General features: G+C 41.3%; 1 protein-coding gene across 2 annotated transcripts in view; it reads left to right on the forward strand.

Annotated features, from left to right (window-relative positions):
* The first annotated feature begins 422 nt into the window (after positions 1-422).
* LOC308385851 (partitioning defective 3 homolog) overlaps positions 423-27,551 on the forward strand; it is a 354,241-nt gene continuing 327,112 nt past the window's right edge. Inside the window, exon 1 of one of the 2 annotated variants that reach the window (XM_080865038.1) lies at positions 423-1,433. In XM_080865038.1, coding sequence (XP_080721164.1) covers positions 1,314-1,433 — 120 coding nt within the window. In that variant the 5' untranslated portion in view covers positions 423-1,313. The remainder of the gene's footprint in view (positions 1,434-27,551) is intronic. The other variant, XM_080865037.1, reaches the window with a different exon arrangement.

Below are 27,551 nucleotides of genomic sequence, written 5' to 3' on the forward strand. Positions count from 1 at the left end.
GCAGATGCATCTCGTGCAGCCGTGTTCATCGTGTGCACTCATTTGGACCACATTGGACCAACAAGAGTAGGAGCTGCAGGGATAGAGAGGATCTCTGCAGAAAGGTTGCAGCTATTATCAGTGAATTGGGTCATACTTTCTATCCAGCCTTGGGCTGATTTTTCTCATCCTGCACTGCAGGTCAATAATTTATTACATTAATATATTCTTTGCAATCAGCATAGTCAAATACAAATGAGACTTTGTTCTATGCAACTCTGTCTGATAGCATTCTGCCTTTCATTTTGCATTATTTATTAAAAATGAAATTCAGCATCCATCACCACATTCATCAGATCGAAGCGCGGTGATGCACGAGCACTGCTTACTCCAATATGCCTGCCCTCCAAGCTTGAGCCCACAGGAGGCCATTGGCTTGCGGTGACTCCCACACTCGTGGATCTCAGTTCGATATTACCCACAGGAATGGCCTGTAGGATAGTCAGAACATCTGTACTTAAATATTTCTAGCATGAAAAGTGAATCCAAAATAAACCTTGGCTCATGCCTTAAACAACACAAACTTGCCTGGAAAACTACCCAAGGCCTCCAGACCTCCGCCGCCCCCCTTCATAGTTTGTATGGAGCCCACAGGTCATTTTTTTACCCTGTTACCCTCTAGTGACTTAATCCAGCCCTGCCCCCCATCGTTTCAAAGACCACAGCATTATAACTACTAATCACATGGGGGGGAGGGGGGTTACCCCTTTAAGTTATATTTTAGTTATACTGATTACTCGCCACTGTGATCATAGGTCAGAAAAAATACGGGTTTTGTTGGATAAAATGTTCCATTACCCTATCAGTCCTCACCACTCTCTGCTGATAACCACCTGCCAGCGCAAGTTTTTATTTAGTTTTTCAAATTTATGTATTATATGATAAAAACGCAGGGAAATGTAAAGTGAACTGAGATGGATCAGCCCGCGCTGGGAACATTCTTCGTGCCTGCTCTGACATGTGGGCGCACACGCAGTGTCGGTTGTCAGCTGTCCAGTTGTGCGCTCTCGCTGGGGAGGCTTTTTCTGCTGGGAACTTTCTGTAAGTGAGTCAACACCGCACAGGGAGGACGCCACCCAGCCCTGCCGCTGGATCTTATGCTGGGCTTCTCTCTTCTCCTTCGAGGACGCAGGGCACAAAGACGAATCCGCTTGGGTCGACAGGCTGGGGGTTTCGGTGTTTTCTGCTCCCACGCAGCGCCGGGGATGGTTATTGTCGCTTTGACGCGGCTTTTTCCTCTTTGGAATTAACGCGGCGGAGGGAAAAAAAGGAAAATGAAAGTGACGGTGTGCTTCGGGAGGACCCGGGTGGTCGTTCCGTGTGGAGATGGGAATGTAAAAGTCCAGAGTCTCATCGAACAAGCGGCCATGAGGTACAAAAAGGCGATCGCAAAGGTAAGTCCCCGGCAACACACACCTCAGCCCCGGGGTGATTTCTGTAAACGCTCCGCGGAGCAGCGTGCCGAGTCCACACTGAAGCCTCAACATGGCGCTTTTTTCGGGAAAGAGGGAAAGAGACAGCCGAGAACCCCAGGGGCCCCCGACGCATGGGGTATGGGAGTCCAGGGGTGCGCAAACGAGGGGGGGAGGGGGGCTTTTCATTGTTATCATAGGTGTGTCGCTTGTGTGTATCTGCTTTTTAGTCTCCACCAAAAAGTTGGGACACTGAAAGTGTTCAGGTTTGTGCAGTAGAGGCAGAAAAGTGTGCAAAAGTGCATGGAGTTCAAACCGGATCAGCCAGCAGTGAAGGAGGGTAACTGTCAAATGCATGTGTGCAGCCTGGTGTAAGAACACACACACACACACACACACACACACACACACACACACACACACACACACACACACACACACACACTCTTATATCACAATTAGGCTGCTTCACTGTAATGTAAGAGTCTAGACAATATAGGATCATCCTTAATCTACTATAATGTCTTCATAATACAACATAAAGAGCAGAGCTTGTTGGCTTTATGAGAGCTCGTCCAACTACATGTTTAAAGAAAAGCCTTCATGTGTTGAATGATGGAACACATGGCCGTGTGAAGCCCCTGTGCCAAACAGGAATGAGCACACTGATTGCTTTTCCCTTTTGTGGGTTTTTGTGGGCCGAGCTTTAAAGCCCATTAAATGACTAATGAATGAATTAGAGTTTGGTACTGTTGCCATGGCTAGCAGTGACAGCACTTTCTCCTCTTTGCCAGTGGGTGCTATTACAATTGGAGTCACGTTAACACTGGAGCAGGATGGAATACCTTGGCAAAACCATGCTGTTTTTTTCCCCTTCTTCCAGTGTTCCTGTTTTCTGTTCTTGGAGAGAAGACATTACAGCCAAGATTTAGCCAGGCTTACAGTGGTGGCATGGATAGAACAATCAGCACAATCCCAGACACGCAGTGCTTCGTTTACAGCCTCTCCGATCACCTTCTTGGTGACAGATAAAACACTTTCAACCTTGCTGCTAGAATTTAGCAGCAGATTCTTCCTGCTGTAGGCAAACGTGGATGATATGGGTCAACATTTACTCACATGAAGATCACTTCCTTCTTAGACACACATCAGCAATCGTACGTACATACCCACACACACATGCGTTCACTCCTCTGTTTACCAGTGCTTGATGGTTTTCCATGGTTCAGCAGAATGGAGGCGACTGCTCCATTGATCCATGCAGCTGTGCTGTAAACGTAGAAGTGTGCATTCCCTGTGGAGATCACTTGGCTTCGGCTCAACAAAAACTACTGTGCCATGCGCCAGAAGACCTTTGGACTACAGGAAGGCATAATGACACATAGAACAGCTGAAAGCAATGCATGAATGCCCAACCCTTGAACCATAAGTTTGTTTGGCTTGTTTGTTTTTAGTAGCTACCCTTAAGGTTTCTTGGCATGCCGACATTATAATGTCATTTTTATCCGAGTCATAAAATCTTAGTTTATTATGCATAAAATACATTTTTGACAAATTGAGCTTTTTGATAATTTGATTGAGCTTTAACAGGGAGAGCCGAGAACCTGATGTTTCAGACGCCAAATGCCTGCTCTCACGGAAACATATCGACAAAGTTTGGCAGGTGTTTAATCTGATGGCTCATAAAAGGGATCTAAAGCAGGGTAGAGGTTCCTCAGACAACTTCACCTACTTCCAGGACACATGGAGGAGAGGAGGAAGCCTGAAAAGGTCAAAAACCCAGCAACACTTGGGCCTATAAATGACGCCTAGTAACAGTTTGAGGTGTTCACTGTCATAAACTCTTCCATGCTTTCACATACTCAAAGAAGATCCAAAAGTTTTGGCATTCCGGTGTGATTTCTTAATGGTGTGCTATAGATTCATATTCGACTCTTACGCTGGGGTCCACTTGGTTCTGATTGATCAGATGGCGAGCGTGAGGCTCTGCTTGGCTGCAGATTTATTGGTTTACAGCACAGTCTCGTCATGGAGGCTCTACAATGCACCAGTTATGCATGTGCCCTTCAGGCGGACTTGACTTGAAAGAACTCTAACATGAATGACTTCGTGTCCACAGCTGTCTGTGTCTGCAGCAGAGTAGAATCTCAACCACAGGTCACTTTCACTGCTGCGACTTATTCATTTGGTTCTCACCCTTGGAAACAATTATGCACTTTTTGCCATTTAATCTTGTTGTTCACAGTGGATCAGTCAGTTATGGCAGCTGCCATCCGATGAGCCTATATTTTAAAGTTGCTCTGACTCCACTTACCTTCTGCCTGACCGTAATGTCCTTATTTAACTCTTTTATACGTGAACCATTTTCAATTCTAATGACTTTTTTTGCAAGCAGTGCTTAACTTGCCCTGGTAATGCTGTGCTCTTTTCATCGTTGCTCTTACATTTATGTGTTTGAGGTTCGCCATTAGCTGTATTAAAGTCGCCAAGCTCAGTCAGGCAGTCAGTCAGACAACATCACATGCTGTACTGGCATACCTGATCTTCTCCAGAGACTCTTGAAGGCTTTGTCACAGGCTCAGTGGGACCTGAAAGAGCAGACTCCCACTCAAGCACCATTAACTTTAGAGTCAGTCTGGTCTACATTATGCACAGCCTTGAAGGGTTCATGCTAAATGGTATTTTGGGCTTCTTCTTCTGCTTTTCTCTTTTCAAGCTGTTATTTTTAGTACTAGTAATATTGGTGTATTCACCAAATTTTTAGTCAGCTAAGCAGGAGCAATATGAGGGTTTTATTTTGCGGCCTATCCAGTGGAACACAAAACCCTGCATGGATGTGACGGAGAGGTCTGGCGCTCAATGCTTCCCCTTGTACTCTGGTTTCACCCGTATCTGCTGCAGCATCGTACATTTAAATAAATGACTACTGGATCCACAGGTTGTGGCTCTAAATCTTTGAAGAACTGAATTATTTAATCCTACTTGTCTGTAATGCCTGCCCTAAATGTGTTGTAGAGCCTCATAAGCTCATAATGACTCTTTATTTTTCCCCAAATTACGCAAATGCAGACTTAAGGCATGTTGCAGCATAGCCAAATTGTTTAAATACACCAAAGAAGAAGATGAAGAAGAAGAAGTAGGAATGTCCTTACAGGCAAAACAACATTGCAGATTTTCATATTATGCTTTTAGCTTTAATATACATTATATCTGCAGCATAAGATGGTATCATCATATAATAACACTGTGTATTAATCTACTGTAGAAACCCTGGAACTCATACTTGCACTCAAATCAGTGATCTTGCATTGTTCAGAGAATTGTTGTGAGCTGCTGACTGTCTTGATTACCATGTGGATGCAAAATAACAGTCCTTCCCATGCCGTGATAGGGAAGAAATATTCAGGTTCTCGTGCTGACTCTGTTCTCCCCATGCTTTGAGCTGCTCTAAAATACAGGCTTTGTGAGAACAACACTAGAATTTGGCAAGGTTAAATCATCTGTTTTCAACAAAGTTCTGAAAGCTCAGCCAGAAGAAAACGGTGGTGAAAGGTCACACATTCTGCTTGACATTTTGCTTACACAGGCTTTTACGTGAGCAGCTGTCATAGGGGGAGAGGCGGGCACGCCCTAGACAGGTCGGCAGTCTATCGCGGGGCTCCTGGCTTTATAGTTGACAGTGAGAGCAGTCATCGTAGTTGTAAGAAGACACATTTGTTTATCAGAGTCTGTCAAGCAAATGTTAAAGCTACATCTTGTTTGCTACATCAGATTCACCTGGCTCTTCTGGGAATTGTTTGCTGTTAGTAAAAGTTCTGCATAGCTTTATAATCCTCATCTGCTCTCAGGTAAGGGGCTAATATTACCCTGCGCTGGGGCAGCTGTGCAGGAAGAAGCCACAGCGGGAAAGTGGGAAGTGTCTTTGAAAGGGTTGTCAGTGCCTGTTAGCTCACTTCATTCAGTGATTACGTAATAGAGAGAAGCTGCAGTCTGTGAATAGGATTATGGAAGTTAGTTGAAACTTGCTGGGGGGGGGGGGGGGCTTCATCTCGTGAGTTGAGTGGAGAAGGCCGGCCAGGATGATGGGATGCAATGTGATGGCTTGTAACTGAGTACAAGAAGTTCTATGGTTCAACTGTGGTCAGGAGGCAGCGCTTGAATTCTACCACAGCAGGGAACAGAGTAGCACACTAAAAAAAGTGTGGCCTCACTAACCTTTCATCCTCTTTTTTTTGTTTTCTCTTCTGGCTTTTCTTGAGTTTCCTTTTTGTTTTTCATCTTTTCTTAGATCCCAGTTTCTCTTTTGTCTCTTTTTCTCTCTCAAGCTGGTCAACACAGTGTCATTTTCCAGCTGACTGAGGACTGTCCCTGCTTCCATACTCAGTCTTGACAGCCACTATTAGCTACTAGTCTTTGAGTAAAACAGTCACAATCCAAATGTTGGTTTGCTCAGTTGTCCAGAAAGTGCAGGAAGGGCGATCGTGGCTCAAGAGTTGGCAGTTCGCCTTGTAATCAGAAGGTTGCCGGTTCAAGCCCCAACTCGGACAGTCTCGGTCGTTGTGTCCTTGGGCAAGACACTTCCCCTACCGCCTACTGGTGATGGTCAGAGGAGCCGATGGTGCAATATGGCAGCTTCGCCTCTGTCCTAGGGCAGCTGTGGCTACAACTGTAGCTTGCCTTGTGAATGTGAGAGTGAATGAATAGTGGAATTTTAAAGCGCTTTGAGGGTCTCGAAAAGCACTATATAAATGCAATCCATTATTGTTATTTAAACCAACTGTTAACTGTATATTTCTGTACATTTAAGTATTATTATTAATATTGCCGCATTCATTCACCTTGTTTATAGGTAATTTCATTGTTTAATCACATTAAAATGTTCCTAATTTAATGTTTAAAAGCACTTGAAAAGGGCAAAATCCCATGTAAAATTAGGGCAACAAACTGTATTGTCATTACTGAAAATATTTTTATGAGAAAGTTATTTTCTGGTATTTTCTGGTATTGTTTTGGCGCCCCAGCTGCTGGAATATTACTGTTTTTTTAGGATTGTTTTTTTTTTTACAGTGTAACACAGCCAACATAGCACAACACAAACGTTCCCTGTGCCATGCAAAGACCAGCACTGTATTCTACACATTTATGCAGCTTTGGATATGGTTAGATTTTAAGCAGAATTTGAGACTAGTGATTCAATGACTGTCTGGCAAGTTTCCCTGCTTGTGTGGACGGCATCAAGGACAATGACACCACACTCTGGGACGTTTTATCTAACCCAAACAATGCCTCTGTTCAGGGTCAAGATAAGCAGACATTAGGGCTTTCCTGCTGAGGAGAACGCCTCTCAGGTGTACACACAGGTGCTGATATGTTATGCACATGGTAAGGGGGTGGAGTGCATGCATGCAAAGCCAACAGAGAGCAAAACATTTGTAACCGGGAAAGCTGAATTTAAAGCCATTAGCTTATGTGTTTCAGACAAAGCTGAGTGGAATTCCTGGCAATAACTGCGTAACGCAGCAATGAAAGCGGGCTATGTTTTCAAGCCACGCCAAGCCATTGGATGACTTCTTTTCCAGCTTCATATATCCTGTGTTAGCTCATTCAATGTGAAGGTCAGCTTCTGTTGTAGTTTTACAGGTTTTTTTGCTATGTTTTGCTATGTTTATTCGTTGTCCTTGGAGCTAAACAACATGAATTCTTTTTGGTTTATTGGGAGTTTTTCTCACCTCTGTTCAGATTTACATCAGTGTGACTGAGCCAAAATATTAAACACCAACTAGCTTTCCTTCCCGTAGCCGGAGCTAAAAATAAAATTGCCCAACAGGAGGAAAATGACATGCACAGTGGCCCGAGTGTTGTTTCTGGGCTGCCACGAGGAGTCAGCTTAACCAGAAAAAAACAAATAAGTTGACACCGCGGCCAGAATCCAGGCATCAGAGTTGAACCAGTCGCTGCCGTGTGAGCAGCACAGATGCACATATGGGCCTATGTACCACTCTCAGCTAGGCAGCCAATGAATTCATCTTTATCTCTACTGATAACATTAATGCAAACTGGCAAGAAAAATGGATGATCAAAAGGAAAAGGAAAAAAGAGCAAAGAGAAGAAAAACGAGAAGACTCTTGCCCACAGGGTCAGACATCAGTGAAAAACACGCTAAATCGCACACTTTCCTCTTTTTGTTTTGTGTGTCACTCCTGCAGAGGCTTGTCTAAATCAATACCTTTTTTGCACAGTGAAAGTATTAATATGAGATCTCAAACAGAGATATAATCTGATACAAAAACAAAGATTAACCCAGTTTATTCTGTTAATTGAAAAGCTGGCTTCAGCTCCATCATGAAGGTGACACACTGTGCACATTAAAAACAACTGACCGGTAACTGATGGTTTAGTGAGCTTAATAAAATCATGCATGTGACTGTGAAATTGTGCATATTGGGCACTTTCATTTTAATAAAAATGTTCTGTTTTTGTTTAAGTAGGATTTGAATATAACATTTGTACATGTTACTTGAGTTATTTAACACTGTCTTGTACGGTGGCCTGAGTATTCAAATGCACTGCATCTTAAAAAATTGCTAGCAAACAGAAGAATGCTTTAAAAGCACAGAAAAAACAATTGAAGTTGAATATAACACAATGGGACTACAACCCCCCCAACACATCTGAAGAAGGAACCCAAACCCAGAAAGCATCTAAATGTTGATCTAAATACTTGGCTGTAGGTCAGCAGGTGGGGCAGGTCGTCTGGAAGGTTGGTGGTGCGATCCCTGGTTGCTCCCATGATTGTCACATAGAACGTTTTTAGGTGAAAAACAAAATGCTTGTCTGAGTGAGTGAATGAGGCATGTTGTATAAAGTCCTTTAAGTGCTCAAGTAGAGTAGAGAAGCGCTATAGAAGAACAACCAACAACTTACACAATATGAAATCAATTCTTACTCTCGCACGGTGCCACTGTTCCATCCGGTAGAGCAGACGGCGTGTGCACAATAGCCTAAAACTTGAGCCCAGTCTGCTCTCACTGTTAGGTACGGCCCTGCTAGCTTATGATGGTGGGGAGTTACTGTTTGTTATCTTAGCCTGCTAGTTTAGATAATCCAGTTAAACATTAGCCTGAACTGTTAGAAGCAGGAAACTAGAACCATCCCACTGCATGACTCAAAAGAAAACCCTGGACCCTTCGACCCCTACAGTGAGGACATCTGGTGGTTCTGGACCTCTGAGGTTTTCATATATTTCTGTGTCTATTCAAAGAGAACCTGTGCTACAACATATTTAGCTGTCCTGGCACAGATTATGTGGTCAACTGACAGAATAGTGTAAGTCGGTGATGTTTAACAGCTGCTCTAAGTAATGGATTAAAAACTCACATTTTGTCATGGGTGTTGTTTTATCTATCTCACTAGGGGTCTTGCACACATTAAAGAGGATGCATCTTAAAACTCTGACCCCGACGTGATTTGAACACGCAACCTTCTGATCTGGAGTCAGACGCGCTACCGTTGCGCCACGAGGTCCTGAATGCACTCTGACCAACCAACATTCATGATCCTGCTCTCTCGGTCTCTCTCCCTCTCTCTGCCCTTCCATAAATGGAGCATTTTATCCAGTACTTAATGATGCCCTGACAATAGCTTACGCGTGATTAGATGCCATAATTTGATCTTTGCGATCTTTAATCAGTCGTTCTATTGCATCACATGTTTTCTGTCTCGCTCCTGCGTGTCCTGCCGCTCCTCTCTTCGTCTAGTTCCATATTCACCTGACACACTTCCATTTGTTATCGCAGATTAGTCACCAGAAGATAATAGGGCTGCTCTTTGAAAGCTTACCATTAAGCTCCTTTCATGTTGTAATTCTGCTGATCTAACTGGTAGCTAAACGGCGATGTTGGGGAGTCAAAGGAATGAGCTTCGTGGCAGACGGCTGAAACACAGTAGAACATGTGGAATTAGTAGCGGTCTTTTGTTAACCAGAACCCTCCTGTAGCTTGTGGTTTTAGCAAAGCCATCCTCTGACGTCCTCTTTCATTAACCAAGTTATTTCCTTTACCCTTTACTTCATGTTTTTTTCTTTGTCTTCTCTTCTCTTTTCTTTTTTTTTTGTTCAGTACGTGAAAATATTCTGTCTTTTACTCTGTTTTGTCAGGCAAGTCAATGCAGGAATGTTGGTAGAGTTCAACAAAATCAAATCAAGCTTTTCCAGAAACGTCAAAACACCATCACGCAGTTCTGATGTCGTGCAGGGGCCCGGTATATAACAGAAAAGATTAACACATCATTCAGCTGCCGTTCTGGTCGGAGGATGGACTGCTTAACCTCTGTTTGGGCTATTTTTAAATGGAAAACTTGAGCAAGGTGACAAGCTGTTGAATTAAATGTATTTTAGGCAGAAAGGCCAGATATTATGTTTGCCAGTCCTGCTCAGATGGAAAAATCCTTTCAGCTTTCACAGAGTAGTCTTAAAGGCTGCTTTGACAGCTTCCCATTGTTTACTCTTTGCACGTCTTGACACGGAGGTTCCTTCTTTCCCCCCTTCTAAAACACACGCATGACGTTTCCATATAGGCTGCCGTGCCTCCGCTTCAGAGTCAAGAGATGCTCCTAAATCAAGCTCTCGCAGCTTTTAAAGATTCCACTTATAGTTATACAATCATTTCTTAGAGGCAGAGCTGCTCTGAAGGCAGAAATAATCTCTTTGGTTCACTTAAACTTCAGTGGGAGCAGCCAAGGAAACAGCTCTGTAGACGGGCACAATGGAACAGTTTGAAAAATGTGAATATAAAACGGATTTTGGAGGTCAGTTTGGGTAAAGACGTCTGCTTAGAGGAAAGAAGAAACAAACGGAGCAACCAGGCTGTTAAAATGTTTCCAGTCGACTCTAGTTTCAGATGTTCAGGGCAGTGATTGGTTGTTGATGTGATTTACTTGACTGAATGAGTGGCTCACCCTGCCCTGGCTGGTGGGATGAACCGAACGTAAAGCTGACCGCAGGGTCAAGTAAGTCAAGTGGTCTCAATTAGCAGCTCATTAACAGCTTTGGTGCGGAGAACCATGCTTATCCATAAAAACATTCAAAGCGTACTTTTAAGGGCAGAAAGTAAATCTGTGGATTTATTACATTCACAGTTTTGGGATTTTGGTATTTCCTTTTGTTTTGGGTACAGTAGCCATCTGAAGAATGTCTATCTTGTTTTTCTAATCAAACGTCTCCGTGAGATGACAATTCCTGCCTCAAGCTGGATTCAGCTAAGAGCAAGTTGTTGCAAAGGCCAAATATGCAGTTTGTGGTGTTTCGACATGCAGACCATGCCCGCCCTTCTTGGGTGTGATCCACTGTTTTGTCAACAACTTATGGCCATGATTGCAGTTACAGAGCTGTGTTGGAGCACACAGTCGAGAAATTAACCTCTGAAAGTGTGACAGCTGATAAATGTTTTGAGAAGTTAGATTTTTTACAAACGTACAACCTGAAAAACACCATATTCTTATTATAATGTAACATGTAGTGTGTAGAGCTATGAAATTGAGGGATTTATTACTTTTTTCTGGCTTTACTCTCAATCCTTAAAAAAAAAAGTCATTCAAGTTTAGAAGCCTTATTAAATTTAAAACCTGACTCATATTTAAATTGCGCAAGAATACTCTGGTGAAGCACATTTTAAAAAGCACTTATACTGATTTATCATTGAATTATCGTAGTATAACATGCTAGCAATTGTAATATGCTAGCAAACAATGTTTATTTTGTTTGTAGAAGATGAGCAAGAACATGAATGTCCCACTACACATGGCAATTTTAAGGATTTTATTAACATTTTTGCTTGCTAATTTACCTTTGGAATGAACTAATACTTGAATTTATAGAACGTTTCTGTTCTTACTGTCAAGTCAGTTTTCTGCAAGCTGTATGTAACCCTACGTTCAGTAGAGTGCTGTTTTCTAGATACAAAACTTTGTCTACTGGAGATCGCCAAATTAGAGTCACTAGTTAACCTAACATCCATGTCTTTGGACTGGAGGAGGAAGCCATGCTACCAGCCAGGCGGTACAAAAAACATGGACCTAGCTACTGTGGTGTCATCCAAATCCTGCTTTGAAGCTTCAAAATTGATTATTTCACCATCATTAGCTTGGTTTCACAAAACCAGATGAGGCCGGTCTGACTTGGAAACTACTTGCCCATTGGCTTCTGACTTGTTATTAAGTTAGTGAATCTGCATTCCACAGATAATCTTGCATGTTGAAATATAGTGTGACCAGTATTTACCAAAGAGACTTAATTATTTATTCATTATGGCCTGAAATAAGCTACTGAGGCCACAAACTAATCAGGAAGGCCTTTACAGAGGTCAAGTCCAGAAACCCATTTTCCTGTAGACTTCTACAGGACTGGAAGAGTTCATGCAATCACAGCTACAGCCACATGGAGACCTTCAGGTAAAACACAGGCTTAATTCATTTCCACATCGGCTTTATTTTTCTAACCTGGAAGCTACATCCTTGTGTTTTACTGTCTATAGAAGCAATGCAGGCACATGGACAATATGCAGACTCAACACATATAAACAAAAACACTGTTCAAACGAACATGTTGCTCGTCCCTCATTCACAAAGGTTACCTGATAATATCTCTTTTCAAGTTGCCTTCATATCGTTTGTCTCTGAGTTTTTAACGACAGGTGTTTCCTTGTTTGACATAAGTGGTGATTATGTACAATCTTTCCCTTCCTCGAGGGAAAGGACCAAAGGCAAGGGGGTCTTTCAATATTATCAGCATTTTTTTTTAATTATTAGCTGTTTGCCAATCTCTTTATATTGGCTAATGTCGATAAATGAAAGTTAAGGAAATAAAGAATAGATGGGAGAAACACCCTTTAACATGTTACGAAAGTTAATGTCCAAACAGCTTGGTATACAAAAAGTTTCCCTTTCAAAAACAAATATAAAGTGTAAAGTGGGCAGCCTGAGTGATACTGTACATACTTGCCACATTTTTGGTTATACAAGGAGACACTCTTGAAAAGTCGGCTGTTCAATCTTTTTTTTTCCCCACTAGCCAAAATTTCCCATTTAAAAACACAGATGAACCTTTCTAACCAAGTTAGCTAATAGCCATGTTAGCTGTTCACTTCAATGCCCTCGGTTGGTTGTAGTTTTACAACTTCTAAAACCAAAAACAAATGGGTACTGTCATGTTGACTGCATATATGTTCTGACCTTGAAACTATGGCCTTGTTTTTATAGAACCTATAGAACCAATGCAGGCGCATGGAGAACATGCGCCATGCGAACAAAAAAATCCATCTCAGGTTCCAAGCAAACAATCCATCAACATAATTTGTTCTTTATTAACTGTTTGTTACTCTGGATATACAAAGTGGTAGTTTTTCAATAGAAAGATCTTGAAAAATGTACAAATCATGAAGAGTACCAGGTGGGTTCCCTATGTAAACATGTTCGTATTTAATAACACGAAGCCCTGGGGATGATTGCAGAGTTTAAGACTCTCTGGCAGAATGACAGCCTTTATACACACTTTGTGTGAAAACACAGAATCAAAACTTAATTGCTAATTGATTTATATAGTTTCAATTTTTTTTAAAGCTTACACTGACTTGACTCAGCTGTGTTAGATTTTGAAAGTAATTCATATACAGCATCAAAGTTATCATGTGGCTTTGTCTGTCATTGGCTTTTAATCCCACTAAGGCACTCTGGGTCTTTCAACCCTCAAGCACTCCACAAAGTCTTCTCTTTTAGTGGATAACACAAATAAACATGGTCATGTAACGTTAGCAGCTGCACTAAGCTTTAATCAATACCGGGAGCACTCAGAGTTTTGATGATTGAGTGTTGGCTCAATGCAAACATTAAATACCTTTAGTTGGTACTTATAATGGATCTATTCCTGGTTTATAGGTTTTAAAACTTTTAGCATATTCTTAACAACTGAATCCGTCTGTGTTGCTGAAACTGAAGAGAAATCCTCACGGTTTGTGCTCCTATACCGTACTATTGCATGATCTGAGAGTGAAATAATACAATCCAATAGTACATCCTTGTATTTTAACTGGCTGGGCCTTGGTAACGCAGTGACTGTGTGGTATTATTTGGTCTTAATGCTACATTTATGTTGTACTATTCTACAAATTAGCATAATGACTGAAGCAACATCATTTATATAACTGGGTTGGGTTTGGGACTTTTAAGTATTCATCATTCATCCAGTATTCAGCATCCAAAGCTTAACTTTTCATGCTATTGACATCATCGGCCCCTAACCTGATTACTGTAGTGATACCTAAAAAGCTCTTTCAAACTACACCTTTACTAATCAACCATAACCAGAATGTGAACTTGAACTCTTTCCCAGTGATCTGGAATTAAATTCATTTGCTCAGTGTTATTACTTTTTTGGTGTCCAACGGTGCAGACACTTCCATTTCTTTTGCCAAATAAGTGAATAATCTTTTCTTCATTCAATATCAATCTTTATTTTCCATTAAACTGGATCATTCCAAAACACTTGCAAATGATTGCATATAATGGTGATGGTAATAGGATAAGGAATTACACAACACATATCATTCACCTGTGAATGCCTATGTGAAATTTTGTTTTGCACTACTCCTCATATAAATTCTGGGAGAAATACATCACGTGTCACTGCTTATACATTAAAACGACTGGCTTTTTATCTGTTTGTGTCAATTTTTCCAAGCTTCTACCCTCCAAGATTCCCTCTCAAACATCCAGGCAGAGCTGTGAAATGAAATCGGCATGCTCAGGGCTACGGGAGAAAAATAAATCCTAGATGTTAGAAGGGATTAGATGCTGGCGGGACTGTGAAATATTGCATGCATTTGCAGTGACTTATTTTGAATCAAGAATTGCCTCATGAAATGGGCGATAGGAAAAGTTGGCTGCTCTGCTAAAGTGGGTTTCTCTCTTTGTGAAGTTAATGAATGCAACGGAAAAAGGTTTTGGCAGGTTGGTGTGCTGGTGCTTAGAGTCTTATAATAAAATCAGCACTTCTCTTGTTGGGAATTCACTCTTGTCTGTTATGCAGGGATTCAAGAGGTTCTGTTGGGGAAATATAGTAGTTGGGAGTTTAGAGTGGCTTAACTCTGATGAAGACTTCAAAATAAATTATGACTCTGAACAGAGTCCCAAAAAGAAGCCTCTCTGGTGTGTTCCCATTCTGGAACATCTAAAGTGTATATACGAGGAATGTTGAGTGAATCCTCTGCTGACCCTCTGCTTCTAATAAGCTGTTTTATTACAATACCACAGAGCACGTATGACCTTGTATGCCATACAGTGTGTGACCTTGTGCCTTCAATATTCGTCTCCTTTGGAGAAGGTGAACTTGCCCTTAATTGTGCGGCTGCGCCCCAAGGCGACCAAGTTCTTCATGAGAAAAACGATTCAGAGATGAGTCAGTTTTTTTATCACGTTGAATACGATGTGTTGGTTTTAATTGATAGAGAGAAGCAATAACTTGGTTGCTGGTTGTCAGACATCAAATGAAAGCCAGATTATAGTTTTATATAGGCACTATGTTTTGCTGGCACAAACAAAGACTGCAGCATGCTTTGACAGATCATAGATACAAGAGATTTTGAGTGGTTTGATTGATGTTGTTGGCTTTTACTTTTATACTCATCTATTTCGGCAGGATTGAAGCCAGAGGGGCTACAAAAGTGCTTTCACGCTCCGTGTACTGTAAATAGTCAGACAGAAACAAAGGTGTAGTTTACAAGATCATCCCAAAGCAAAAAGCTGCACTGTCATGAGTAGCCTGGTTATGGTTATGCACATTTTCAGCTCAGACACTGTGCTTCTGCAGATGAGTTGTAAATTCAGCTCGTCTGCTTTTGATGGCTGGCATGGGGTCTTTGCTCGGAGAACGTTGCTGATGAATATGTAAAGTTGCGGATTTATCTGTGCGGAGTAATTTCCTGCCCAGACATTTTTTCTGGTTACAGAACATGTTGTGGGATGATTAGTCTTGGACCATGAAATGGGGTCATTCGGTACAGGCTGAGGAAGTGCGGCTGAAAGACATGGGAACTATTTAAGAGTGAAGTCAGGGTCAGTCTTACTGTTTTCATGTGTTTGTCTTGACCTTTCGTTTGCTCACTGAACAGTGACCGATTTTCCCAGTGAAGGATGTTTCTGTAGGACGCTGACTCATCTCAACAATGAGTAGGAAAGACACTAAAGATCCTGATTGTGTTGTCGTACACTGATAACAGATGAGTTTCGGCTTGTCAGGCTAGGAGCATGCTAAGTTCCCACTGACAGGCCAACGGACTCACACCCTGTGATTAGGGATCAGTAATCATCTGAGGGAAGGAGACGGCCTACAAATAGCATCCGCTGTCTGCAAACAAATCCTCACATTCTCCAAAACGCTACAGTTTAAGAGGAATCGAGTGGGAGGACGGCTACTGCAGAGAGTTGTAGGAGTGCTGCTTCTGAATTCTAAAAACGTCTATGAGGTCAATAAGGTTTTGAATTTGTCTCTATTAAAATGGTGATGTAGTTGTGCTGTGGTAACATTTTTTCACTTTAATCAACATTCATGACTTAAATATGCAATCAAAAACTGTCAAGTATGCTTTTAGTTTCCATTTATTGATTTCTTTCGTCTCTTTCCTGGAGATCTCGTTGGCGTTTTCCCCTCCTCGTTGCTATTAAAGGCAGCGACTGTACACAACCCCAGGAGGAGGCTGAGTGGCAGTAGGTGTTGGGTATCTTAGATCACGTTACACCTGAGAGTTTGCTAAGTGGTGTATAACTGACAGAACAAGGCCTCTGGCTTGTTTGTGTTTCTAACACATTTGTGTGCTACTGAATTTGAATGCTGTTTTATAGTAAGGCTATAACCTCAGTGAAACTTTCTTACAAATTAATGTTTGTTTTTACTCCGGCATGTGTTGATGACATCCTAGAGAGAGTCGAGTGTGCGTATGTGTGTTGTTGTGTATGTATTGTGAGGTTTAAGTGAATGATCTGGTTTAGCCAGTTTCTCACTGTCAACCAAACAGATTTCCCAGCAACCCACCGCTTTGTAAATGAGGATCTCTCATCTGCAGTTTTCCCAAGAAAAATTCCAACCTGCATATTCTGGTTGATACTTGTCTATTTTTTGTTTTTTGGGTGGTTTTGTTTTTGTTTTTGTTTGGCTAAAACTAAGAAAAATCTATGTGAGCTAAAAAGCTTTGCCTATATGTTGATGTTTATAACAGTGATGGACTTTTTTATACTACATCAGTCCTGTGCTATTGCTAGCTTATTTTAAGATTTTAAATTTGAAGTCCTTATCAGAAATCACTCAGAGAGAAAAGGGAAGATGTGGAATCAATAAAAAAATACTTTGCTGTACCTGGATCTCACCATGTGGAACAGTGTTATCTGCGCTGATTGTTCCATCTTTTTAGCCCTGCGCCCTTCACCTTTACTGCCACCAATCAGAGATGCACATGTGCTCTAAAGTCAGGCCAGAACAATGCAATTTCACCCCCACCAGTGGCTCTTCTCTAACACCAAGCCTTCAACTGTGGTGGTCCTAAGCAAGATTGATGGCGTTGTCCTCCATCACTCTGGACATTAATGAGCGCAGCTTCAGTGAAAGCACTGGGTGGAGGAGGAGGAGGAGCAAAGGAGTTGCAGTCAATCACAGACAGAGATGCAGCGCCACTTGCATCACCTTTCACATCGCAGACTGTGCCAACTATGATGTGGTTCAAAGTTGGCTGGTTGGCTGGTATGGCTGGCGTCCATCCTTACACTTGTGCTGCTTTTGCTTTCGGTTGGACTGAAGTCAGCTTGTGTTATGACATGGCATCAGAGAGACAATACGACGGAACGAGAAAAATATGAACTGACAGTTGAATAAAATGAAGGGAAACTAGCTACAGGAAAAAAAAAATCATGGCCTATTTGGAAAAATTGGTGATCTTCGCGTGTGAAGTTTTGAGTTGGTTTGGGGTCATCTTTAGCTAAATGACACCCCGTTGTCATGGAAACACCAAGAGAATGAGATGTGTTTTGAGGTTAATTTGAGGTACAGTCTTGTTTCAAGCATCGGCAAGTCTTCGGATTACCTCGAGTTGATGGGCGCACTGCATTTGTGTCTACGCGTGTGAACATTTCTACATTCCCCAATGTAATTGTGTCCTCAAGTCTTTCATCGATAAACACGTAGCTCATTAGATTTAACCTTGAAGGCAAAGCCCGGAGTGCTTTCTCTCAGCATCTCCTTTGTTCCCTCTCAACTGCTTCTCCTCCCTTTCCATCCTCTTGTCTTCTTTCCTTACCACCACCACCTTTCTCTTTTCCTTTGTCCTCCTTTTACACTCTTCCTATTCCCTTTCCTTGTGTGTGCTGCCTTCTCCACGCTTTGCCTTTTTGTAGCCTCTGCTTTTTGTTTTGTTCTTGTTTGGGTTTTTTCTCTCTCTCATTTCTTTCTCATGTCTTTCATTTTTGTCGCGGTTCACGGTCAAAAAGTTTGTCTTTCAAGAGGTGGCTACTTGCACAACATCCAAGTAATCATGATGAATTACACGATGCAGTTAACGCTCCAATTCATGCTCATTATCTGATTTTAAGTTGAGAACACATCAGACATTTGAAGAGATAAAAGCAAAACAGATAATGGTGGATCGTGCTGAGACATGATAATAAAGTGGTGCAAGAACAGGGTTTGAAGAGTGCATATTTAGTCTATTAGAAGACTGAAGAAATTAGACGAGAGAGACAGACTAGGTAGTAAAAAGGAAGGAGGAGCAGTGGCGTGATAGTTGAGACATGACACACTCTCTATTGTCCAGAGCTTCATTTCTTTCTGCTTATTTATTATTTATATAATGTACTTATTATTGTCCAGCTTCTGCTCCTGTGGCACCACGATTGAACCCATGCGAGCGAGCCATTTCTGCACTGTACTGATTCCCATGCTCCCTCGTTATGCTTTGCTCTCCACAGGCACTTCATTGGTTGTGGTTGCGTGTCCTAAAAGTTAAGCATAATGTAGTTACGCTTATGTCTGGAAGATGTCTGTTGCCAGGAGAATGGTAACATGGGAAAATCAGAAAATTATAAGGTAGAGAAAAAAGGGTGGCACATTATGTTTTTAAGGTTAGGGATTTCCCTCTATTACTTCTTCTTCTTCTTCTTCTTCCTTTTTAAACACTTTGTTACACAGAGTTTGGGCAGAGGAAAGATTTATATCATTTCTTTGTGTTGACAGCTATTGGCTTTTGAGTAGGAAGCCAGGACCTTTGCTGACAACATATGCATGCATACTTGCTCCTACACAAAAATGTGTTTTGTGGATGTTGGACGTTTGTTAGATGTCGTGAATCTGAAGGGCAGCCTTCAGACTGCATTCTAGTGCTGAGGTACAATTACCCTGACTGCTAACAAAACAGGAAACTTAACTTAGTATTGACAACACAATAACTAGTTTTACACAACAGCACTAGGGGAGTGCTGATAGTTTCTGTGAGCCAAGTGTCTCCGTGAGCCTTTGGCTTTAAATGCTGCTCACGCTGCCAAGCTTTGAAGACAGTGAACAGAAAAACGGTTGAGCAGCCATGTTTGTTTCCTCTTAGCCTTGTTACATCAAAATACAGAAGTGGACTGCGTTCATCCGGTGTCACATGTTCACACGCCGAAAGAAAGTGAAACCGGATCGGATTTGGTATTCGTGACATGTTGGCTGTGTTGCAGATTTGTCAGGATTAGAACTTAATCGCCTCCACCAAGCAGGTTATGTTTTTGGTAGCGTCTGGGTGCGTGTAATACAGTCTGTCAACACAAACAGCTCAAAAGGTTGAGATGAATTCTGATAAAAGTTGTCGAGTGGGATCATGTTAACAATTAAAATTCGTCTTAGGCCCACCAAGGTCTTCAAGGTCAACTTATTGGTTTATTGGTTAAAAACTGACAAAAAGCCTTAGAAACTATGATGCTGTGCTGTGTATTGTCAACATATAGAAAGTACAGTATAAAGATTTAAAGTTTGTCACATTTGACCTCTGACCTCTCCTTCAGGGTCTATAGATAATAATGCTATATAGAGCTCTTTAAAATATGTTTCTCACTGTCACTTTGTATTGACAGCATATAAGGAATAATAATCCGGATGTCACGTTATTTTGAACCTCTGACCTCTTCTTCAAGGCCAAATAAGATCACTTTCATCAAATGTCTTCTGACTTTAAAACAGTGATTAAAATGTTCTGCCTTTGTTTGTATTGGCAACATGGATTTCATAATGTTTTTGTTATGCACATTACAGGAACAGGAATATATGGAAAATACAACAATATCTCTTTAAACGTAAATACGTTCTGTATAAACTTATCTCTTTCTGTATAAAGCAGTGAAGACTGTATGGTAGGCATCATCAAAGTGACATAGATGCAAAAGTGCATGTGCCAAGTAAGCTTTTGTCTGGATGCAAATAATGAAAGATGAAAAAACACTGCTTAATGTTTACAACAGAAAGAGAAGCATTCATTATCACACCACAATGGCCAACACTGTAGCAGACGAGTGTTTCGTGGTTTTTATTCTTTAAAAAGTGAAAACAGTAAGTATTGTATCACATCAATGGACGTGCTGATAGTGTTCAGTATTAGTCAGGCAAGTCCATCGTCTTTTAAATGTATTGGATAAAAGAGAGGAGCTTAGTCATGTTAAAACCCTGGTGTGGAGCTTTGATCTCTGCAGATGCTTCTTTGCACTACCTCACCACAGTATGATCATCCCGCCTTTGAAGCTACCGCTGCAAACACATCACCGCACATTTTTCAGAACCTCTTACCTCTGTCAGTTTGACTTTGGATTGAACATCGCATCAGCTAGTTGGTGCAATTTTCTCTGCAGGGGAAGTTTAAGTGGGGTTTCACACTGTATGGGTGTGTTTGTTTTCATAAAAACTCCAAGCCATTGCTCCTAGCCAAAGAGGCAAAACTCATGATTAATGAAAGAGCCACAGCTTTCAGTCTGAAACTACAGCAGAAGCATGAAGCTCCCATGTTTCAACATAACACCCTGCACATCGGATATGTAACCCATTTTATTTCAAGGTTCATGCAGTCTACTTAACCTCTTTTCCACCTCTCGTGTGCTTTTCTGTCCATCTGAACTATTGAACGCTTCCTCTGTCCTTGATCCGTTTCCTTTCTGCCTTCTCACTTTCTCTCCTATGTCTGACTGATGTTACCTCTTTTCAGCCTCGAGCGCTTCCTGTGCCCTATCAGTGAGAGTCCCCTAACTGCAAAGTACAAATCTTCCATCACTTACTGGAGTTTGAATCTTTGAAAATCCTGAAATTCTGGATAATTTCCCCGTTTGTCTGTGATGCTTTGGCTTGATTTCATTCATTTAGAAAAATGATTTCAAAATATGTCCAGTTCAAGACATCATGACTGTCCTAATAATGTACTGCTCTGTAGACTTTACATAATGTGTTCTGCCCGTATGAAAAGAAATGAGGCTCAGGTAAAAGCAATATCTCAGTCACAGTCGATGGTTTTTGTCATTTATATTAACTGATATGAGTTAATGTCCACGGGCTCTATCTCTGTGCTTGTTTTCACCTCAGACAATCTATAAGCTTCTTTCTTTCTTCATTGCTCGCCTGCATTACCTCCTACTATAAATCGGTTTCTTTTAAAAGTTTCCGGCATGTTTTTTTTTTCTTATAGTCTTTCTTAAACTTACACTACTTACTTTCAGGCTTATAACTATGACAAACACACAAAACTTCCACCTTTCTTTGTTTGTTTTGGTCCAATCAGTCACTTTTTATGGACCACAAATGCACACTATTAAAGAGCTTTGTTTGACAACTGGCAGGACATTAATAGAATGTACAAGAATACTTGAAGCCCTGCTCCTTACAACTCCATAAACACATCTGGATTTTCTTTTTCCTTTTTCTCTTTAGGCAGCTCTTTGGTTCTTTGTTAACTTCTTCTGGATTTTGGTGTTTTGCTATACTGTGTACTCTCTATAGCTCAGACTGTCAGATGTTAAGGTTTGTGTACTTTGGGTGTTTGCCACAGTGATCCTTTAGAAAGTGCTTTTCATGAGCTTTCTCTGTCTTTGCCCTTTTTCCTGTGTCTGAAGCTACTGTGTTACTGTTGAATAAATGCATTTTATTGTGTTAAAATACTGCAGCTTGGGCTTTGTTTATATTAACAGGATTTTTCATGCTCAGAAAGGGGCTTTTAGGGGGGGGACTATACGTGTAAGCACAATGATCTGTCTTTACTGTGTGCATGTCTCTGCAGTTTCCTGTTATTTCTGACAATTCGATTAAAAAAAATAAAAAAGCAGTTTGTGTTTGAATGAATGAAACTTCAGCAAAAAAAAAGCTGGTTAAGACGTTTGTATTAAAATCTTGGGGATTTTCCACACCGTCTTTGGTAGATGCTTCATTCAAAATAATAAAGCGCTATACAAATACAGACCATTTACCATTTACCATAATATATTTTCAATGACACTGATAGAAGATGCTGAATAAATAGTCTTTTTAGTTTAGGGGAAAACATGTCCCAAAATATCTTAGAGCCAGAGCTGTCTGTTGGTGAGCTTTTATTTTCTGAGATGATATTGGCCGACCTCAGATATATTCAAATATTGGTTTATTTTAATTTTTATGAACATGAAGCAGAAAATTATGCTTGAGGAAATGTACTTCTTACTTCTAGGCTGGACTGTTGCAAGTCATTATTATCAGTTTGTTCTAAAAACTTCCTGAAAAGCCTTCGTTTGATCTGAAATGCTCCAGTTAGGATACTGAGAGGAACTACAAGCAGCGAGCATATTTCTCCCATACTGACTTCTCTTCATTGGCTCCCTGTGGATTTAAAATCCCCCTCCACACATACAAGTTCTTGAATAATCAGGATCCATCTTTTAAACACCTCATAGTACCATATCACCCCAACCAGAGCACATCCTTCTAAGGTTGCTTGTGGTTCCTAGGGTATTATTAAAAGTGGAATGGGAGGCAGAGCCTTCAGCTTTTGGGCCCCTCTACTGTGGAACAGCTCCCAGTCTGGATTTGAGACAGACACTCTCTCTACTTTTAACCATTAGGGTTAAAACTTTACCTTTTGAGTTTTTCCTTTCCACTGTCACTCACTGCTTGCTCATAGGGGGTTGTTGGAGTTTTGTGTCTATTATTGCAGGGTCTTTACCTAATTTAGCTAATTTTGTGCCCAGCATTTGCAGTACAGATGTGGCTTGTGTGGTGCACTGTTTCAATATGTAAGACCAAAGAGCTGCCTCTCCCTCCTGCTGGCCTTCACATGCCAGGGATTTTAATGTTTGCTCTACATATGTTGTTCTTGAACCGACTGAGATTTTGACATATTTTCTTCTCTAAAAATCATATGAAAATGCAGATTACAGTCATATTCTGCATTCAGAAACTTGATACACGTATACAATGACTATTCCCCCGTATGGGCTGCCTGCACCCTGTTAAACGCCTGTTTCCATAACTGCTGTAGGTAGCTGTGAGCCGCAGTTTGACACTATGAGTTCTGAACTCTTAAATACTACGCAATAAGTGGCATATAATGATGTTTGTTCTACATTTAGATACAAGGCACCTCCTTCTTTAGCCACATAGACACAAATCTTTGAAAACACTACTCTCTGTGCTCCACATCTGCCGGCTGTGAAAGAGCTGTGTGTGCCGTGACATCGCCGCTGCGGGTTGTCTGTTCTCGGTGATTCACCCTGTGCTCTGTGTTTCTCTTGGCGCATATAGACGTCCCATCTGGTGAGCAAAACCTCTGGTCTTAGAACATAATAAACAAAAGTGTGCCAAAATTATGCTGACTGCTGTTTCTATAAGTAGACGAAGAGTGTTCAACGAATTGTACTGAAACAGCAGACCTCGATTTGCAGGGAATGCCCTGACTCGTGTACCTTCAGAGGGATTTTTTTGGCCAGTATTAGACATTGTTTTAGTAGAAACTTGCCAGCTTTAGTCTTTACTTTGCTAGTTGAAAATGAAATTGCTTTATTTCAATTAACTTTCATGTATAAATGCATCTTTTTCTGTTGATGTCTGAACCTCGATGCATAGTCAATAATTAGTATTTCACATCTGCACCAAATGTGACTGGAACTGCTCTCAATCCAAGACTGAGCAGATGGCCTGCATGACACATCTCCCCCATGGCTCTGGTCCCCTACTGGGACCTGGAAGTGCACCATATTTCATGTTGGTACCAGGGCCCACAGTGACGTGCCCACCCAGCGCCCATATTACAGGGTCCACATGTGGCCCATAGTGCATTATCCCCACCAGCTGATATGAAATGTGGACCAGAAAATTGTTGTTTTGCAGTATATAGATAAGATGCAGTTTAACTTTAATCTTACTGATGTTTTGATTCGGTCATCTTCTCAGTGGGAAAAGACCCAGGGAAACCGTGTTAACAATAAAAACAATAAAAACAATAACACTAAAAAACAAAAAAAAACCCTGAAAACCATAAATTTCACACCTGTGCCTAAACTCGCGGCCTGGTACCAAACGACTCACGCACCGCTACCGGTCTGTGGCCCCGGGGGTTGGGGACTGCTGCTCAATGGGACCCAAAAGGCCAAATTTGTTATGGGCTCTTCATTGGCTAGCCTACATGAGCTCCACATGGGTTTTCTATGGGCAACCCACAGTGGGTTACCCACAAAACTGCTAGGTCCAATGTGCATTGGAATAGCTCACTGTGAAAACTCAAATAGGGGCCCCAAAGAATAAACCTGCTGTGGGCCCTGTGTGGGTACATGCACTTGGGGATCACATGGGGTAAGTGTGGGTTTGCCCTGACCACAAAGCCTGACATTTCATCCACAACTACCCACTGTGGACCCACATGGGCATGTTTGCTGGGTAGTGGCATTACCATTCACTTTAAAAGAGCGGGTGGTAATGCTACATCCCTACTTTAGGTTTAAAACCAGCAGGCATTATTTAACCATATTCTGTATAACAGTTTATATGCAATCAAATGTTTTAAAAGTCAAAAGATAAAATGTTCATGTTAGTGTTATGATAGATGTTAGACAGATTTTGTCTCTTGCCAAGTCATGGAGGTTTTCTGCCATGTCACACGTGTGTAAGGTACGTCCACGTGCGTTGCTAATAAGCCCTCTCTCAGATGGGCTGAAACTTGCTAGCTGCCCTATCAAGCTACCTGCCTGGCACTGCAGACAGACCGCTAATAAACATGCCAGTAAAAATGTGACGTGCTGATGCGAGCCAACATGTTAGCTTTTAAGCACACACTCGTGTATTGTCTTTCTCACCGAATAAAAGGTTGGTGTTTATGACAGCTGAGCTTTTCTTATTTATCAGATATTACATTCAAATTGCTTCCTGTTCACTAATGAAGCCCTAACCTTCCTAAGCTGCTTTTTTACAGTCATAGGACTGGTTTAAAAAAGTCCCCCAAATGAATCGAGATGTTGTGTCATTAAACCACCGTCCTGCTTCTCAAACACTGCCACAGCCCGTCTGAAAATGGACTTTTATTATTGATGATAATTGGGTACAATTATTAAGCTGCACAATTGGATCCTCACATTATGCCTTTTTTTATTTGTTGGTGAAACCTTCACAGCGGCAGTTTCAGCTCATGCTGAGCCATGAGGCAGCATGTCTGATCTGCACAGACACACACACAAACACACACACACACCCCGACCTGCTTTTTTATGTAGACCAGATGCTCAGCTTTCCACGTTGCACTTAAAAGGGGTGATGGGATGCAGTTGTAGTCTTGGAGAAACAAGGCTTAGGGATCACAAACCCCCTACTCAAGCAAATCACACAGTGAGGGAAACTGCAGAGGTTTATCCAAACAGACTAATCAGAAAGAGCAGGTGTCATTTGACTAAATAATGGCCAGGCTTTTGACTTAAAGGTGCAGTAGGATATTTTTTTCTGGTTCCTTTCTTCTCCACAACTACAATATGAGACTCTAGAGAACTGATGGTAGTAGTACATGTGCATGCATATACATGGAGGCTTTCTGTGTCACTAGGCTGCAGAGTTTGCCTCAATACTGGACAGTCTGTAATCAGCTCAATCCCTTGCTAACCTCTAGATATTAGTGCTGACAATCTTTCAGTGCAGGGCAGAAAAACTGTGTAGTCAAAGATATCAATAATGCTGTTTATGCTTTTCAGCAGATCCGGCCAAAGAACTCATGTTGAAGAGAATATTTTAAAATGAAATTTGTTCAGTTTAAATGAAAGTTGCTTAGGCAACTAGGCGTTACACTTCTAAATGCACTTCTACTCTGTGTGTAACCTGCTATGTAGTTTCATTTAAGCTTAATGTGGTCTTTTTTTTAGTGTAAAGTTGTGTTTAGAAAATTGTCAGACATGTGTAACTACTGAGCATCATCTTCTTCTCTCTTTTTTTTTGTTCTCCTGATGTTTGACTTTAACCAATGCACAACTTTAAGTGTTACTTAAACAGGCATTCAAACAAAAGCTCACCCCTCCTGTTTGTTTGTGTCTCTGTGGGTAGCCAACCCTCTCTTTCTTGCTGCATCTGGGTGGAGTGCAATAAATACTTTAGGAAACAATGTTACATAAAAGAAACTTTTATGAACGTTTTGGAATTATCATGTCTGGAACTCCCTAAAATGTATACGTGAATATCCCTTAAACCTTAATTATACATGACAGTACTTCAAGTCATTTTGTTCATTTTGAGTTCTCTGAGTCATGCTGGATACGGTGGTTTGAATAATACTTTGCAGCAGGACTCCAGACTGTTCAGGTCTCCTTGCACGTGGACATTGGGTTATCATATTTCTCTCTGCGTTGTACTCTGGAAGCCGACATCAATAATGCACAGACCTTGTAGGTGACTTTGTCTCAGAGGAATACCAGAGTAAGACTTCCATCAGAGCGCTAGTTATTTATCCGACTGGAGTCTGCTTCCGCACAGACAGGCTGTAGGTAGCAACAGTTTTAACGCTGCGATTTTCCTCTTAGAGGCAATTGTTATGCCCTGTTCGGTCTATTTTAGTAAACCAAAACAAACCTGGTGAACTAAACTGGAAAATCAACCCCCACAGGAAAGGATTTGTCTCACCCCCCCCAAGTATAATGACAGCCAGCCAAATTAACCAGCGAGTCGATTCGAGTTGAAGAATGCTTTCGTAAACACCCAGTATTTAGCCCTGTGTGATTTAACAGTGTCAGCTCCACAGGGAAATTCTGACTGGACAACATGGACTGCAGAGCTGCCAGAAATATCTGTTAGTTTGCATATGAGGATGATTACACACCCTAATAGAAGTGACAGGAATCCACATTTATTCACTCTATCAGTAATCTTAGTATGTTTGGTGTTGATGAACCTTATGTAAGGATTGTGTTAGCTTTTCATTTGAGCACGTTCTTCAAGGGCTGCGTCCTTTGAGGCGTGTTTCAGCACCAACACACCCACTTCTCAGCCTTCATGACAGACAAGGACATGTTAATGATAAAAAGGCATTCCAGGCTATAGAATAAAGCGAAATGCACAGAAACAAAGATACTAAGCACCTCTGGAAACACCTTTTATTTCCATGCACTACATGTGACTAAGTCATGACAGTATCCCATTGCTGTTTTGTATCTTTTATTCTGCATTTGCTTTACTTTATCGTGACAAAAACAGTTAAAGTTCAGGGAAAGATAAGGAGGTGTGTGTGTGTGTGTGTGTGTGTGTGTGTGTGTGTGTGTGTGTGTGTGTGTGTGTGTGTGTGTGTGTGTGTGTGCAAGAGAAGCAGAAAGTGTGACAGTAATGTTTGTTAGTCACTGGGGAAAGCATGCTAACTATAAATCACAGCAGTTATTGTGCTACAGAGCCCAAACTGTAAGAGTTGAGAGGTTGAACCATTAGGCTCATTTAGTGATTCAAAGGGAGGTCTGTACCCCAGAGGTCAGAGGTCACTGCCTAATGCTCATAGACTATAAGCCCTTCGGTCAGAGAGTGAAAGGGTGGGGAATGTGTCGTCATCTTTTAATGAATTCCTGAGATTTTGG

Source organism: Rhamphochromis sp. 'chilingali', assembly GCF_963969265.1.
Source record: "Rhamphochromis sp. 'chilingali' genome assembly, chromosome: 18".
NCBI classification, from domain to species: domain Eukaryota; kingdom Metazoa; phylum Chordata; class Actinopteri; order Cichliformes; family Cichlidae; genus Rhamphochromis; species Rhamphochromis sp. 'chilingali'.